This window comes from Botryllus schlosseri, chromosome 3 (assembly GCF_051294905.1).
Source record: "Botryllus schlosseri isolate E-star chromosome 3, Bs_hap1, whole genome shotgun sequence".
Lineage (NCBI taxonomy): Eukaryota > Metazoa > Chordata > Ascidiacea > Stolidobranchia > Styelidae > Botryllus > Botryllus schlosseri.
In genome coordinates, this window is record NC_137238.1 from 31,916,403 (window position 1) to 31,934,223 (window position 17,821).

The 17,821-nt window shown below is 40.6% G+C and overlaps 1 protein-coding gene across 2 annotated transcripts in view; it reads left to right on the forward strand.

Annotated features, from left to right (window-relative positions):
- Positions 1-17,821, forward strand: part of LOC145435013 (uncharacterized) — an 85,936-nt gene that overhangs the window by 12,851 nt on the left and 55,264 nt on the right. For both annotated transcript variants that reach the window (XM_080312270.1, XM_080312271.1), the window contains exons 4-11: positions 62-184; positions 1,473-1,627; positions 3,954-4,033; positions 6,403-6,527; positions 7,802-7,914; positions 9,399-9,534; positions 10,665-10,776; positions 12,379-12,575. In XM_080312270.1, the coding sequence (XP_080168396.1) occupies positions 62-184; positions 1,473-1,627; positions 3,954-4,033; positions 6,403-6,527; positions 7,802-7,914; positions 9,399-9,534; positions 10,665-10,776; positions 12,379-12,575 (1,041 nt within the window). The remainder of the gene's footprint in view (positions 1-61; positions 185-1,472; positions 1,628-3,953; positions 4,034-6,402; positions 6,528-7,801; positions 7,915-9,398; positions 9,535-10,664; positions 10,777-12,378; positions 12,576-17,821) is intronic.

The window sequence follows — 17,821 nt, forward strand, 5'->3', positions numbered from 1 at the left end:
TCTCAAATTCAGAATTGATTGAGCATGAACAAGAAAGCTTTCAAATTTTATGTGATTTTAGATCTCGACGAATGTTTAATTGGCACGGACGATTGCGACCAGATCTGCACAAACAAAGTCGACGGGTATTCTTGCTCTTGCGAAGAAGACTTTTCTTGGAATAGTGATGAAAGGAGATGTGAAGGTGGCACACATCCTCTTACTTATTACAGGATAACATAACTGTATGTTATGCTGATGTGAACAGAGTAATGACAGGGGCCACTCAGGTAAAAGTGGTGTCGTGAAATTCTATACTCAAAAATGAGTAGTAGTAACCATTTTCAAGACAGTAAAAACTACTTCAAGTGGAAGTACAAATCAAATTATCTGAAAAGTATTGAGTTCAACATTTGAAGATGTCGGCTATATTTTGGTCATTTAGGATGGATTCTGCAGGCTATATTATTAAACTGCATCTTCGTGATCGTGACCAATGCAGAATGATTAATGGCGCGAGAATTACGTGAAATTTTCAAAATTATAACGTGTACTTTGACATAGACGGAGCCTTGCTCGGCTGTTATGAGAATTTCGCTGATAAAAGTGATGCAAATTCTTGCAAAGTAGGATTTTCCACGTGGATAAATCTAGAAAAAAGTGTAATTTTGTTTGAAAAACTGTCGAAGTACACGTGGAAGTGGAGCAAGCAGACTGCATATTTTTGGGGCATCTTATTATGTACCGTAATTCAAAGTATTTTAATAGCAATGCCTTCACTTTTAGTGCTACTGACTGAAATGGAAGTATATTAATTAGAAAAGTGAATGTCGAAACAGAATGCGAAAAGCCACCAAACCCTCGTTTCTTCGCGAGAATATTTTATCGACGCATTTTATGATCTCAATATTGATGCTTCAGACTGGTTACTTGTCAATTCAATTATTTACTCGCCGGCCATAAGATATGAGTAGAGCCGGGCAAATTGTACATAACATTAGTACATGAGTGATTCGTTTCGAGTTGGGTTTCAAGTTTCGAGTCGAATTTTTGAGTATTGCTCATCATTACGTCAAACACATCTGGAAATTCCGGAAAAAACCTGAAATATGAGGCTAACTATAACTAAGATATTGTCAGTCCAACTTGGCCAGGAATAAATTCGTATGTAGTTATCATAATTAAGACTTAACACATCGCAATGTTGTTTTTAAGAACACGTGCCAGATATTTTGAATTCTGTAATGAGAATGAATTGTCGAAACAATAATTCTAAATCGCAGGAAGTGAATTCAGGACTCAATGATATGACTGGTAATCCTGCACTCTTATCTTTGCGCCCAGCCTCAACGATCGTTTATTAAGTAGTTTTATTGCGACTCTGAGTATTGATTTGAACGACCCGCGGATAATATGTAATATACAAGCCGGTTAATTACTTATCACGAAGGTTTCACTATATCAACTGCACCTTATCGATTGATTCTCTCTAGCGAACTTCACATATGAAAGGTCGACTTGTCGTGGCGGCATCGCGTATTACGACGCGCTTCAAAGAGTGCAGTGCAAGTGTCCCAAGTATTACGTGGCGAACGGGTTTACATGTGTTCTGGCTGGAAGTGAATTAGCCGCCTCCGCGTGCTCTGACGTAAGTACGCCTTGAATGCGTTGCAGCAGAGTCGGTGAACTAGATAATTTCACTGTCTGATTACACCAGTGGTTCTCAAACTTTTTTAGACACGCCACCCTTTTTGATAGTGAAAAATTTTGCTGCCATCCCAACCAATAGGTTGATAGCATGGAAGTTATGACCGTTGATGAGAGAATTCTCAAATATGTAAGTCGGACTACACATACAGCAACAACTATTAATAAAAGGTAAATCGCGACGAGCGCGAAAAAAACTCAACTGTGCGTCCCCTAGTTTGAGAACCACTGGATTAGACTAATTAGAGCGAAATGCCAAAAACATATTTCTAATCAGATGTATGGAATTTTTTATGCTCTAATTCTAATCTAATTTCTGGTTTCCCTGAAAATGCTACTGGAGAGACTTATAGTGCAAAACGGATCAAGCTTGGTGTGCATGTACAATTGTATACAAGTACATACATTTGCTATTCTCGTGCTTATATGAATTGAACTTTATTTTTTCTGTCTGTTTCTATTTAAATTTCCAATTATTTGCGAATCCAGTACCGTAAACCGGGGTAACTTTGGACAATTTTCAACAATTCCGCTTTGTATCTCGGAAATGCTGGGGTGTAGGGGAGGCAAGTTTGGTGTTTTTTAGGGGTCACGGAGCATAGATTAGAATTACCTAATCCAAAATCTTCATGGTCATAAATAAGTAACTTATTTTTGTAAATTATCCGTGTCCAAAGTTATCCCTGCATGTGGGGTAACTTTGGACAATGTAGTTTTTTGTATGCCTTTCCACTCAATTGTTTATGAAACCTTGTAAATGAGGCTTATTTGGTAAGACTTGATGAGAGCAGTGGCTAAAACTGAAACAAAATAGTATATGTCCGGCCTATTGTATGATTTTTACCTAATCCCCCCCCCCCCCAAAAAAAATAATATATATATAGGTAGTTTATGAAGGCTAATGGGCCCTTATTTATCTCTTATCTCAATTTTCCCTCATGCCTTCGCCAATTGGGACTTATAAATAACATATGGTGATGAGGAGTATCCCACTGGCAGTGTCAGCAATCGACAGCGAACGCTAAACATGTTAACATGATTAATTGCAGATTTCAAATATATTACTGTTCTTTAAAAGATACACTTTCCCTTTCCTATCTCCTCTGATGGATATATTTGTCGTAATTTACGATATGCCGTATTCAGCAGGCGCATCTTTAGGAGTATTTTGAAGTAGCCTACACCTGATTACAATCTCTCAGCTCATTGCCTACCAATTTTTTCATATTTTGGCAAACTCTAATTTATTAACCTTCTCATTCATTTTTTTTGAAAAAGCCACCAGGCCGGTCATAAGGAATATAGTTGACCATACACTTTGACACAGATGAAGCAGCCACTTTCCAGAGCTCTAAATACCACATTTTTCACTGTCCAAAGTTACCCCGTTCTGATAAAATTTGACGGGGTAACTTTGGACATCACATTTTCTTGTATTGATCTAAGGGTGAGCCCACTGAGATTTTTGCCATGGATTAAGACTGCTTAGAGGTATCTGCTGCCAAGTTTTCAATCTATGAATCACATGCTATCTATGTTTGGTTGTAAGAAGTTTAATGGCCATTAATTTTGATGAAATTGACCCCCGCCATTAATTTATCAATGTCGGGTCAAGTTTATCTGGTAGTGAAATGAATCCACCTTCTATTGAGACTACTTGTGGTACTCTTGCCTCATGAAAAAGAATTGGACATCCGGCGGCAACCCTTTTCCATCAATAACCATTTAAATCTTTTACTGCTTAGTGTCCAAAGTTACCCTTAAGTCCAAAGTTACCCCGGTTTGCGGTAATTCTTATTTTTAATTCTAATCTACTTTGGAAAAGCTGAATGTTTTTTAGTTGACCAACTCTGCGTTGCAGGTATTCGCATCGGTAAAATGGTAGTGTAAAGACGAATCCACTTGAGGAAGTAGTGCAGTCAGCGAAATTCAACTTGAGTGCTCGCTCGAATATAGCCGTGTTGCAGCATCGCAGCTGGACTTGGATTTTGACTTGGGCATGAAATTTCTAAAATTTAACTTTAGGATAATTTAAACAAACTGAGTTCTGCATTTCGATTGGGATTTAGATTTACGATAGATCTCCAGTCCGGAACTTGGTTTGATTTCAATATATGAAATGCTCTCATCGCTACGGTTAACCTTTGTATTTGATCAAATGATTTGGTATGGTTTTCACACGATATAATTGTCAGGGTGCGAAACTGATGCGATGCAATGTTCAAGGTGCCAATTTCTTGAACTAACTACGCTATTTGTCCTGACAGGGATGGAGATTGCTGCCAGGGGCACCTGGATTCGAATGTACTTGCGGGTTAGGATATACTTTATCCAGTGTCAGCAACAAGTACGTTGTTTACAATGAAATTTCTTTTGACGCTACATTCATTGCAGTAGCTATAGTCAATTCAACTCTCAGGAGTTTTCCCGTGCTTAGTCACGAGGCCTGACTACAGCTGTAGAGCTCTCCCTTACGGACCGAATAAAGTATCAGCGCATTCCATGTCCTTCCCGCGCTGAAATAATTAAACCAGAGGTATTCTGCATTTAATGGAACACATAAAACGGATGAGGCTGGTGTATTGTCATCACTCATCATCCTCATAATATTGGGTTTCATTTTTATAAAAATCACAAATTTCTGTTCGTCGCACCATGTCAAGTCGGTTTCTGCTGTGAGCTTTCTCACGGCAACAAAGAGAAAAAATTTAACCAGACTCCAGAGCTCGAGGGGGATATTTCTTATTGATTTGTTTCTAAATGTTGTGAACATGGTTTGACAACGCAACTGCTCCTGCAACACGTGGGGACAATAACGTGATTCCTGTACTCCAACAACATAATGTGGTGTACGAATATAAATGCCACTGTGATTGTGGCTACGTTGAAAGGACATCAAAACATTTGCTGGGACCCATACAACAGCATGTTCCTAGATTTATCAGAACACACGCATCACGATAGGTTAAAAGCTCACCCTTGACTCATCCCCTCAAGCCTGACGCCGAGTAATCAAAGGTCATAAATTCTGCCATTGGCAAACATTTGTTGGATAATATCGCTTGTGCGAAAAATTATGGAGATGGCAGATTATGCGTCGTTGGGGGGACGTTCAAACTTCCATTTGTGTGCCTTGGTGTCGACCTTCATGAAGATACACCAGCCAAGGCTGTGTCAATATAAGGAGTCCACGTACCATTGAAATATATATATATATGTATATAATGATCTTTCCAATTCTCTACTAGTTGTTGACGATTACCCCTGGCGAGTGTAAGCCTAAATATCCTGGTTCTTTTCAACATGAATATACCATTCAATTGTCAAGACATTCCAGTGGAGTCACGACTAGGGTTGGATTATCCGGATAACGGTTAACCGGTTAACCGCAGGTATTTTCACTATCTGATATCCGGATATATTTCTGCCGGTTAACCGGATAAAAAAGAATCGTTGCTAATGCATTTTACACGTTTTAGTAAGCTTCAATAAGTCGTATTCAGTGTTGGCGCGGCCGATTAACGAGAAGCGTGTTGCCAATTAGCGAAATGCGTCTGTACACATTGCACAATGTAATGCGACGCGATCTCCTGCTGAGAAGATCGTTAAATTATGTCATTGATTGCCGCGCGCTCGGCTATCGTCTCTGGCCTGATTTATCGCGTCTTCAACAAGCCGATAGTCCCACTGGATTGAAGGATCGCATCTGCAATAGGCCATAAGCACTTGTGCAGTGTACACACTATTCCATCGCTGGCCTGCACAATCGCATCTTCATTGGCTTGGTGCTCACGATATTATCGTTGACCTACACAATCGCATCTGCAATAGGCCTACGAACGATATAATCGCTGGCCTAACCATCTCGGACCCAGCATGCATTGGCTCCTATCTCTCCATGGCTTGTTGACGATATGCCATCAAGTGTATTCTAATTAGTGATTCTGAGAGTGACACCGCGAAACTGAATGACATCGAATGTTCGCAAAAATGTGCGTGCGTGCAAGCATAATTGATTTCCGCTGATGATTAATTCGAAAAAAAAGATAGAATCCCCCTGATTTTATTTCAATCCCCCTACATTTTCGGCTGGCTGCGTGCCTGATCACGTGAATTAGAGCGAGGTATCATGTCGGCATCAATTTCAGTATCAGCTAGTCGTCTTTCTAGTACTCCAAACCTAAACATAAGGATGGTCAAAAGGATGTAAAGCCGTTGAAGTTTCCGGCGTACGAACTGCCAACCTTTTGACTCTCTACGAAGCGCTGCTTTCTATTCAGCCCACTTCTGTGGAAGCTGAAAAAGCATTCAATGAACGTGGACTCTTCGTTACAAAATTCCGGTCCCGGCTACAGGATCCCACAATTGATGCATCTGTGCTTTATAAAGAGGGCATTGCAGAAGCAGTGAACATTAAATTTGCGTGGTTTTTCTCGTATTCGCTCATACTGCGCGCGTAGGTAGGTACTCTACAATAACACTGTGTAATGATTTTGCGATCCGTTTTACATGCAGACCTAATGAAATCGATTGTCTCACTTAGCAGTTATTATCCGGTTAACCGGTTAGATAAATTCCCAAATATCCGGATATATCCGTTATCCGGATAGTGAAAATTATTGATATCCGAACTAACCCTAGTCACGACATTGTTCCCACGCCTATAGGTCAATATGCTGTAATGCAGCTGACAATCATTATACTTTACTTTCTCAGCAAATGCTGCATCAACGAACAATGCACTGATGACACCTGCAACGGACGCGGTCAGTGTGCGGAAAGTGACGCAGGCCCTGTGTGTACTTGTGACTCTGCCTATAAAGGCGACAGATGCCAAGACAGTGAGTACCAGCCCGTTTAATTCTGTCATTTCTCCATTTTCCTCTCTGTTTGTGCTTTTTGAGATAGTTGAGGCTATGACCTGATCGATTATCGGTTCGCCCATACTATCGAATCGATATCAGACTTTGAACGAAATATCGATATCGCCCGTTGATTGTGAAAAATATCCGCAATTCTCGTGATTCCACGACATGTCAGTAGCGTATCAGAGAACTATAATCTGAGACTGCTAGACTGCAGTAGAATATCGACTGAATATATCGGGGTTACCGATGAAGGTGCATAATATTGGTTTTATCACTATTTGATCAAACATCCTGTATCGGTCGGGCTCTAATATCAGTGTGGGCTGAGCGCGTAGACATTGGGTTATCTTGCCTTGCTATTTTTGCGGCTGTCTCTAAGTTGCAGTCAGTCTTGAGCTGCTTTGCTATGACAAAATCAGTAAACGAATGCCCAAAGCAGCTGATCACTACGCTACCAAGATAATTGGTGTATTCTAGTAGGTTTTAGATTACTTATACTTAACAAATTGTTTGGCCGAACGACCTTCATTTTACACTTTGGATTTTGTAAAGTAGAATTAAGTCTTGGGATATGCTTGTATCACGCTGTGAGTGACATTGCCATGACAACTGGAAAAAATATCCCCGGGATCGTTGTGCTCTAATTGCATCTATTGGTTCTGTCATCAATCATTTTGCGTTAGTCGTAAAGATGCAAATTCACATTTTATCTCCTCTGAACAACTGGTAAAAGCATGCCACCATATTTACTTTTTTAAACTATCGAGGGTACTTTTCGGCATTAATTTAATACTTCCAATCAATCAATTCTTATTTCTGTTTGTAGTAGAACAGAGTACTTCTACTTCACTTGAGTAAGAAAGCTGACGAATTGGACCAACTTTGAATAAAGTTGAGCCTACGTCCGCATTTTACAAGTAGCCTAAATATAACTGTATCTACTGTTACCACCGTATTCGAGTGGTTTCCACTTGAACTCCCACAGATTTTTTACGTTAGATTGCTAGTTCGTCACTTTGAAAATATGGTCCACGCACAGATTAGTTTCTGGATCGATCGCCTTCATTTTTATGACTGAATTCGTTATGACTATTAGACATCGTAAGGGTGCGTAAGTGGTGAACGTATGCAAAACCTATCTGAGTATACCACTAAAAAGTAGAGATACTTGACTACTGACGCTATGGTCGGGCTAGGTGAATTTACTTTCTCTTTTCAGTCAATGTATCTTCTTCTTTTTTTTTTAGTTTTGACGTGTTCTGATGCTGAATGTGAATTCGGTGAATGCGTAGACCTTCAGCAGGGTGGATTTGAATGCCGGTGTGGAGAAGGATACGAGCTTTCAGGAACGAATTGTATTGTGGGTTGCATTTCCCTTTTACCAACCTAAGAATTCCGAGTCCAATGAATGAGTGATGTTGTCACAGAAAATACATGACATAGCCCCAGTGTCACTGTAACTAAATATCTATTCGAAGATTGTACTTATTTCTAGTGACTTTATTCAGTTTTTGTTAGTCGCGACGATCTTGTAAACTAAAGCCACCGACGATTTACTAGCAGGGGCATGGGGTCCATCGACCAAATCTACTATTGAAAATTTCCTGTAATTTTCCATGCAAAAAATCGAGTGTGCACAACGCATTATGCATGAGTACAACAATTCTTGAAAAAGGAACTCCCTCGAAATAAAACTTTGAATCACTCCTTTCTTCTTGTTTGTTGTCAATCGCGCTTCCCATTCAGGCATCCTGCCCGGTAATTCCGATTATCAGTGTTGGGCGCTACCAATTAGCGACAAACGTGTTTCCAATTAGTGAGATTCGTCTGCGCTGCGCAACAGCACGCAACCTCATGCTGCGGGTGGCGAGATAGTGCAGTGGTATAATCCACGGCTGCAACACCAATGAGTTGCGGGTTAGAGTAGGACCGAGGTCGACTTCAGAATTCCTATACCCAAATGTTGAAAGTTTACCTAGGCTCCTCCTCGCCACCTCATCCGCGTAAGCGGTGTCTAACAAAAAGCCTAAAAGTGGGCCGTGCAACAAATGATCAGTTAAGGAAATAAAAATGAAAATTATCGGCCTGGTGGAAATGACCAATGGTAATCGACAAACACCATGAATACTTCAGAAAACAGTTCTCATGCTGAGTTGGTATGCCATTTCTACGCGAACGAAATTAAATCATTGATTGCTGTACACACGCGCAATCCTCGTTGGCCTGATTCCTCGCGTCAACAACAAGCCTCAATAATCGCATCTACTACAGGCCAGGCCCGCAAGATATAATCGCTGACCTAAACAGTCCCATCTCCAACAGGCCTGGTTATGCTGGCCTGAACAATCACATCTACAATAGGCCTGCTGCGCACGATATAATCTTTGGCCAATGAAAAGCTAATGAAGCTAATGAAACAAGCTACTGAAACTTGCTGATGAAAAGCTGAAGCTAATGAGACAAGCTAATGAAAAAAATGAAGCTAATGAAACAAGTTTAGCTTCATATATCATTAGCTTGTTTCATCAGCTTCATTGTACACAATAAAAGGCACCCTTCATACTGACATGACGTCATAATGAGTGATATTAAACTACTCGACTCCGCTTGAAGCATAATAATAATCGATTCTGATTCGAATCACTCGGGTAATCGATTTTGCCCAGTCCCACTTTACAGTCAGGCAGCAGTCTAAGATACTGGCAAGAAACATTTCGACACCTTTTTGCACACACCTATTTCATTTGCATCGACCAAATCTTGTGACCTTCTCAAAGTGCATAAAACAATTTCCAAAGGCGTTTACTGAATTCTTCATAATCACTGCACATCTATTTTTTTCAGGATATCAACGAATGTGAAACCGATTGCTTGGGTGCAGATAAGTCGTGTGTTAATTACAAGCCCGGGTATAGTTGTCGCTGTGCCGATGGATACGAGCCACCCAAAAACCACCCGAACGACGGAACGATTTGCCACGGTAGGTATCTGTAAATCAGTGTTCCTCGATCTTTTCCCGATCGTGCGCCACTAATTTGTTCTATCACTACACTAATCAGCACATGACTCCAGAATGACTTATTGCATTCAAATGAATCGGTATTTATTAGGTATTTCACTTATTTATGTAGGGCTGTGCAAAATAGAGTAATTGAATCATTTATTTCTGAATAGAGTATTCGACTGCGAGTCAAATCCAGTGTCACTCATTATGACGTCATCTGAGCGGAGAGTCGAAAGGTATTTCTTTTAAACGATGACGAGAAGATAATGTTAGGTGTACAACTACATCACATTAAAAATACATTGGTTGTTTTCGACTATACTATTTCATTGCACTTTGTGACAATGGGTTGGGATGATCACATGTTTTCAGAAATGTCTTTTGACGAACGTACGTAGCTTTGTAGAGTATATGATGTGATGTGACAAATCAAGGTTTGAGGATTTCACGGTGGGAAAATAGTATTGAAACTATTAGTATATCGTTGATAAAATAAATTTTAGTGGAAAGAAGCATATAATTTCAGTACTCGGTAAACTATCATCTCCAACAATTCGACTATATTAGTACAACATAACGACAATGCATAACAGGAAAACGCGATTAAATGTGATTAGTGCAGCAGCTGCAGCTTCTGTCTCTCCCGCTTGAGCTTGCCCATCCGGGATATATCATAATTCATGGCAAACAATATCCTTCGTATTTGTTTGTGATGAATCGACACCTTCATGTATTTTGGAGTATACTGGTTACTTGTTTAAATTTATCCTGATTACATTCGCGGTACTGAAGAATACTTCTGTTAGTCGTAGTAGCCTAGTTAGCCAAATCTCATAAGTAGCTTGGCTTTTTGTGTTGTAAATCTGCCTTGACACAATAACACCAGTGTGAAATTGTTGCACAGCTGAGGTACTTCAACGCCGCGTATTTGCAGTGATTTTGCCTACTCAAGGTCCAGCAAATTGTAGACTGAATACAATTAAAAATTGTCAAATTCTTGGCATACTGCTCAAGAAAGCTTTCGCATGTCACAGTTTACGAACCACTGCTGTAAATGGTTAATCACTGTTCTGGGCTTTGAGGTGCACTGCATTCTTTTATCACAGAGATTGTAATGCTTGACATCATCGAAGATGAAGATACTGTGATAACTAACGAGAGCCTTTACCGCGGGACTTTCTCAGTGCCTGTTACTTACGGAGCTAACGCTTTCACGAGGTAGGTGGACCATCTCAATCGACAGTTGCCCACGGTTTTATTTAGAGCAGGACTGATTTATTGGTTCGTCGAAAATATCCACTCGATACCACACCTTGAAAGAAATATCAGTATCGGCCATTAGAGGTAAAGAATATGTGCAGTTTTCCTGACGTCAAAGCATGATGGTTGGGAGTCACAGAAGGATGGTCTGCGTCCGCTAGACTGGGAATATTGATTTATATTCATAGCTTAAAGATGTCCAGATGCTGCCTTCCTAGGTGATAGCATGTCTTTCGGACATTATCAAAGCACAGCGAGGGATGTAAAGCTGTTCGGACATAAATGCCCTAGAGCAGTGGTTCCCAACAGAAGTGGGAATTCATAACTTCTTCGAAGTTTTGTAGTTTTACGGAGAATAATATATAGACACTGTGCCCAGTGCTGACACGGTCTCTGCGCACAGAAAATCTAAACTGCGCACATGTAAGCGAACGTGATGACCTTTTTGGTCGTTACGCACCGTTGTCCAAGTAACCACGCAGTGAGACGGTGAGTGCGAGCACACTCGTGAAAAATTAGAGTAACATTGGATATATATTTAGGAATGTAAAGAGGGGAACACATGGATTCATCAAATTTGTCATTTCTAATGGCATAAATGTAAAGTACGAAACAGGTTCATTTGAAAGCGTGTTATTTTGTGTTGCTTCTCAACTAGAAGTATATTAAAAGGCTATTTGAAATATTTCCTTTTCATACAAATTGTCCCTAACACGACATCTTATCCAGCCCTTAAGCAGGGGGCTATGATGCCAAATTCATCGCAAACGTAGCCGCAAGTGAAAACTTTTATATTTTTTCAAATGTACATTGAGCTGCCGTGACTCATGTGCCAAATTCATCGATTCAACTCAATGTCATCGCAAGCCAACTCGGGGATTCCTTTTCAGTCAACAGCTCTCCGATGGAACAACCTGGCAAATTTAGCGGCAATGGTAGAACTATATCGTTACTGACATGTAGTGTAATCCAGAAAACTTTTCTCCAAATTTATGCGATTCACTTATCAACTCGTCAGATACCCTGAAAAAACGCTGTACCGCCAAATTTAGCTAAGATGCTACTAGTAAAAGCCGAGTTACACCAAAATAAAACTTCAACTATTTTTGGAAATAATAGGGTATTTACGGTGGCAAATTTCGTCCCATTGACATTACAAAAACAATCATGTTCCAGCCATACCTATTGAAAGGTGATGCTTTTTCAATGCGTTTGTGTCTTGATACGGGCCCGTGATTGAGTTTCGATAATGGCATCGCCATTTAATTAAAAAAAGATATGACGCTGATTAGCTCGCAATTAGTCAACTTCATTGAAAGTACCGCGTCAAAATGGTGGTGATATAATTTGCAAATGAAATTATTTTCCACACTGGCAAAAGGTAATAAAGGAAATGAACTGACAAACGGGTAAAATAGAGGTAAATGTATTTCTCGAGGGACAGTCAAAATATGGAAATGTCTTTTGTACTGCCAATGTAGATTTCACGAAATCAGAACGATTCTTGTGTCTGTATTCTTCACACTGAATTGTAATAACACGAGTCTGCGCGTTGCTCAGGTTTATTCTTCAACAAGACGGCGTCATCATTCTGGAGAAGGGCCCCACAATACACAGGGTGTACAAGAGCTTCACCGAGGGAGGAAAGTTGAGTCCGATCAAGCCAAGGTTCACAGATCTGGCGGTTGTCTGCGCCTTCCTTGGAGACTACTATTTCGATAGCGGTACCTACGTGGCGCAGTACGATTTTCAGTCAGGTAGAATGGTTGGCAATTTATGTGAATTTTTTTCGTGGCTGGTGGCCCCGAAGTACCTCTACTTTTTCGCAGTAATTATATTGGTTTTACTTATTCTTACTCCACTTCTACTATCAATAATTAAGGCAGCAATACTGAATTTTCACGATTTGGTTTTCGCAAAATAGACAGTAGTTTTTGGATTGGTTTTCACAACTTTATGGAGTGAAACTATGACAACAAGCGTGTAAAATTACCCATGTATCTTGCTCCCAGTAAATATCTTTGAACGCTGACCTATTTGCAGTGTCGTCAGTCGTTTTGTTTTGTCGTGATCATGCAATTTCGAAAGTAACAAATCTAATTTTTTTAAGTTACTTTAGTGCAGTGGTTCCCAACCTGTGGTACGCGAAGGTCTTCCAGGTGGTACGCGAGTAGATGCTGCTTTTTTTCGACCGAAGGGTGGTATTAGCTCAGGAGGGGTTGACTTTAAGTTTTTTGAAGCCATCGTCTTCGTCGTGGGTAGGGACAATCCCACCAATGACGGCCTACGGCAGGGGTGGCCACTCTGCGGCCAAAGAAGGTAATTTGTACGGCTTTGGACACGTAATTTAATTAGCATATATGTGTTGGCGGCCGCCGACATACAATTTGAATTTACGAATTAAATCCCAATTTCTTGATGGAATTTTATTATCTTGAAATTTTCTTCACGCTGCGCGTTATTCAATGTGTCTTTATTTTTCGATTTTGATATAGTAGGACCCTTCGGAATTAGAGCCCCACATTTCAGATTCGAAGTGTAGAGGAAAATGATGTGCTCCATATAGAAATACCAACTCGGAATCGTGTACACCTCACTATACCAACAATCCTGATGGGAGGTCAAGAAATAACAGCATGCAGCAAAGTGACTAATAACAATTGGCCCACCCGAAGATGCATCATTATTTATAACTTAACCTAAATTTTCGAAATCACCCCCTCCATCAACTCTACCGGTGAATCTGACCACATCCATGGGCTGAGAAAGGACAAATGTTTGATATTAGTAAGACTACTAATATTAATCACGAAATTCAATAGTAAAACTGAAAGAAATTTCGCGCTTCGCGCGGAAACGTCTGCCGTCCCATAACATCACCAGAGATCACTCGCGATTTCGGTACGTATAACAAGCCTATGATTAAGTAGATTAGTCCGGAATTCACCAGAAATAGACATTCTAACGTGGGCATTTGGTGTCCGCCAATAGGCCTAGCTAATTACGACGATGCCCTGGAATGTGGCAGTGGGCTACATGAGTATAGTTGAAATGCGGCCGCGAATGGCAAAAAGGTTGGCCACCCCTGGCCTACGGCGAAGAGATCTAGTCGTAAAACATTTGGATTCTCACCTAACCAAATTCCGTTTTAATGTGATCGACCACAAGAATTCCAAATGAATCCAATACGGAAAGCATATAGGCTACTGCACCTTAATTGGGCAGTTTATTTTCTGCGGAAGGCAGCGCAATCAGGTGGAAACATTTTTGAACGCCCTCGGCGAGCGTAATTTCTGTAGGTGGTACGCGAGCACTGCCTGAAACCTCGAAATGGTACGCGGGAGGAAAAAGGTTCGGAACCACTGCTTTAGTGCATATCAGATCTTTATTTTTTACGTCCACTTGGAGTAGTTTTGACATATCCTGTAAATGTCTACTTCCACTTGTTTATTGAGTAGAAATGAGAAGGGACGGGGACACTTCCGTCCAGCTGCAATGATAATTTAAAGCACGAAAGCAATTCAACCCAGCCCTAAAACTACTTTCTACTCAACAAAAACTCATGTAGAAAGTAAGTAGCTTTGCTTCAAGAACTGATTAGAAGATATGAAAGCAGTATGAAGTAATAACCACTCTAGGAAGTAGACAAACTAGGCCAGGGGCGGTCAACTTCTCCAGTCGGCGGGCCGGATATGGGAAAATTAAGTACTTGGCGGGCCGGATTGCGGAATCGATGCATTATTCGCCCATTCATCCACATGACAACAAATAAATCGTATTTAATTAATGTATTTCAACGACAGCAATGTCACTTCAAATCCACTTCTCGCCAATGTGGATGTTCGGGTAATAAACTGAGCTCAGAACTTGACAATATCCGGAAAATCTTACTTGATAACGGTTACCCTGAACATGTCATCAACAGCGGCATAGAGAGGAAAGTAACGCATTTCAATGCAGAAAAGTCAACAGAGCCTACCGAACGAACAACCGAAGATGTTTACATCCATCTACCTTGGATAGGGCCTATTTCTGCCCGCTTTGAAAAGCAATTGATTTCAGCGGTCAATAAGTGTTACGACACAGTGAAGACCAACGTGATTTTCACGACAACGCAGCTGCTCCCTGCAACACGTAAAGACGTGCTACCCGCACTTCAGCAAAGCAATGTAGTTTACGAATTTAAGTGTCACTGTGATTGTGGCTACGCGGGAAGAACGTCAAAGCGCTTGTAGGAAAGCATAAATCAGCGTGTCCCTAGATTCATTAGAACACGCTGGGTGAAAAGCTCACCCTTAACTCATCCGCTCAAGATTGATGCGGAACAATCAAAGGCCATAAATTCTGCAAATGGCAAACACTTGTCGGATAATCTTGCCTGTGCGAAAAATTATCGAGACGACAGATTTCGCATACTCGGAAAGGGTCGCTCACACTTTCATTTGTGTGCCTTGGAGTCGACTTTTATCAAAATCCACCAGCCAAGGCTGTGTCAACAAAAAGAGGTCGTGTATCATATAAAAATAGTACATTGAACGCTCTCATATTCGACATCTCGTGCTGGTGACTTCATATTTTGTGTTACGATTTTTCATATACGCTGTTCTTTCGAATTCTCTATTAGTTGCTGACGATTACCCCTGACGAGTGTCAGCCAAAAATATTCGGGCTCATTTCAATATGAATATACTATTCAATGTTGATTGGAGAACGGCATTGTCGTAGAGGCGTCGCCATGCCTGCTTCTCTTTGATCAATCAACACACGCTGCAATCATAGTGTCCTATTTGGTGTGGACACAAGCCCTTTAAAATTGTTCTACGTCTCACTTTCCATTTGGTCGAAGGCAATTTGACGGTAATTTTCAACTCGCTTGGCAAGCATTAAATTTCATTTAATTGGTATCAATCGAAAGCTATACCGTGCTACTGATTGCGAAAATATAAATTTTATTTTTCTCGTTGTCCTGGAACCCCCCAAAACCAGCCTCGAATGTTGCATTTTAATTGAGTTTGGTATTGTGAAGCAACCATGCCGTCTGGAAGCTGGTGAGAAACAGCGTAAACCGCAAGCGTATTAGCCATTGCTGCGCAACCGATTGAGCACTCACTCTCACTCTCTTACGAAATTGCTCCTGAGCTGCTCAGATGGCATATAATTGAGTCATAATACCAAACTCCGTTACAATGCCACATTCGAGGCTGATTCTGAGTAGTCCAGGACCACAAGAAGAATAATATTTATATTTTCGAAATCAGTACCAAGGTAGCTTTCGATGGATACTCATTTTATCAAATTTAATGCTCGGCAAGCCGGTCAAAAATTACCGTCAGATTGTCTTTGACCAAATGAAAAGTCTGACGTAGACCAATGTCAATGAGCCATGAGATCTGCTTGTGTCCACACCATAGAGCACCAATGGGTTATGGGTGCGAGTCGGACCGATGTCGACTCCAGTATTCCTACCAAAGACTTGAAGGTTTATCTAGGCTCCACCTCGCCATCTTATTCGCATAAGCGGTGTCTCACAAATGCCTAGCAGTGTGCCGTGCTATAAGTCGGCGGTTGCGGAATCACAAATAATAAAAATCGGTCGGGTGTAAATTAACACTGTAGTCGTCAAATACAGCGATCACCACAAACAACATTCTCGCATGGACGAACTTACGCGTCTTGGTACACATAAATCTGGTAAAAATCTTGGCATTATCATTGATGATAAACTCGGATGGTCTGATCATATCAACAATATAAAAACTAAAATCTGGCGTGGTGTCGGGGCTCTCTATCGCCTTAAAAATTTAATACCTCATCAAACTCTCAGATCAGTCTACTATGCCTTAATTCACCGCTATCTCGTATATGGGACCCTAGTTTGGGGACCTGCTGCCAAAAAAAACATCTGCAGAAATTGCAAGTCTTGCAAAACTGAGCCATACGAATTCTCTGTCGCAAATCTAGATATTAAAATTGTAATAGCATGTATCGAAGCGTTGGAATATTGAAAGTGGAAGACATTTTCAAATTTGAGGTTATGAAATTTATGCATAGCTATCATCAGGGCGAACTGCCACTATATTTGGATAATCTGTTCAAGATACCTTCAGATACCCACCAACATCATACCAGATTTTCTTCTAACTTGTCTCTGTCTGTGCAACACCACTCTACCAGTCTAGTACAAAATTCGATCAGTTTTATTGGTGTCAATGTTTGGAACAAGCTGCCACCTAATCTCCGCAATTTAGACTCTTGTGCATTTAAAAAACAATGTTTTCATTCCCTTATCTCTAACTACGGCTAAATTGTATTTGCATTGTATTTCGAATTGGTCCATGATACTGTGTGTTATTTTTCTTTTCGTTCGTTACTTAATTTTGTTTTTGTTTATTAGTTATCAACTGTGAAAATTGCTCCTGTCCTGGGTGGCTCGGCTCTGAAGACTTTGTCATATCGAGCCTCCCGTCTACCTTGCATGTCGCATTTCACTGTTAAATTTTTGTAGTGTAATGTTGATGAGTAATGTATACGAATAAAGATTCTCTCTCTCTCTCCACAATCGTACGCTGCGCACACACGCGTATAATAACATATAGTCACTAAAATGTTACGTAGTTAGCAAGTAGTGGGATATCATGGCAGACTGGCGCCGCTATGGCCACAATATCATGTAAGACAGGAAACCGCCCGCGGAGCGGATAAAATCGCGTCGCGGGCCGTATGTTGCCCGCCCCTGAACTAGGCTAAACCGAATCGAGTACTCCCAGATGGTGGTATGCAACGAAGTTTTTCCACCTTTTCGTAGAACTCATGTTAGTTTTGCATCCTTGTACACAAGTGGTTATGTGCATTCTAATTCTACTTAACAATTTTCAGTTTCTAGACTAAGCTAGACCCAGAGAACTAACTTTTTCACTAACTTCGAAATGGTTAATATACTTCTAGGCCTACTAGGGTAGCAATGCATTATTTCTTTGATCACATGTGGTTGTTTATTCATGAT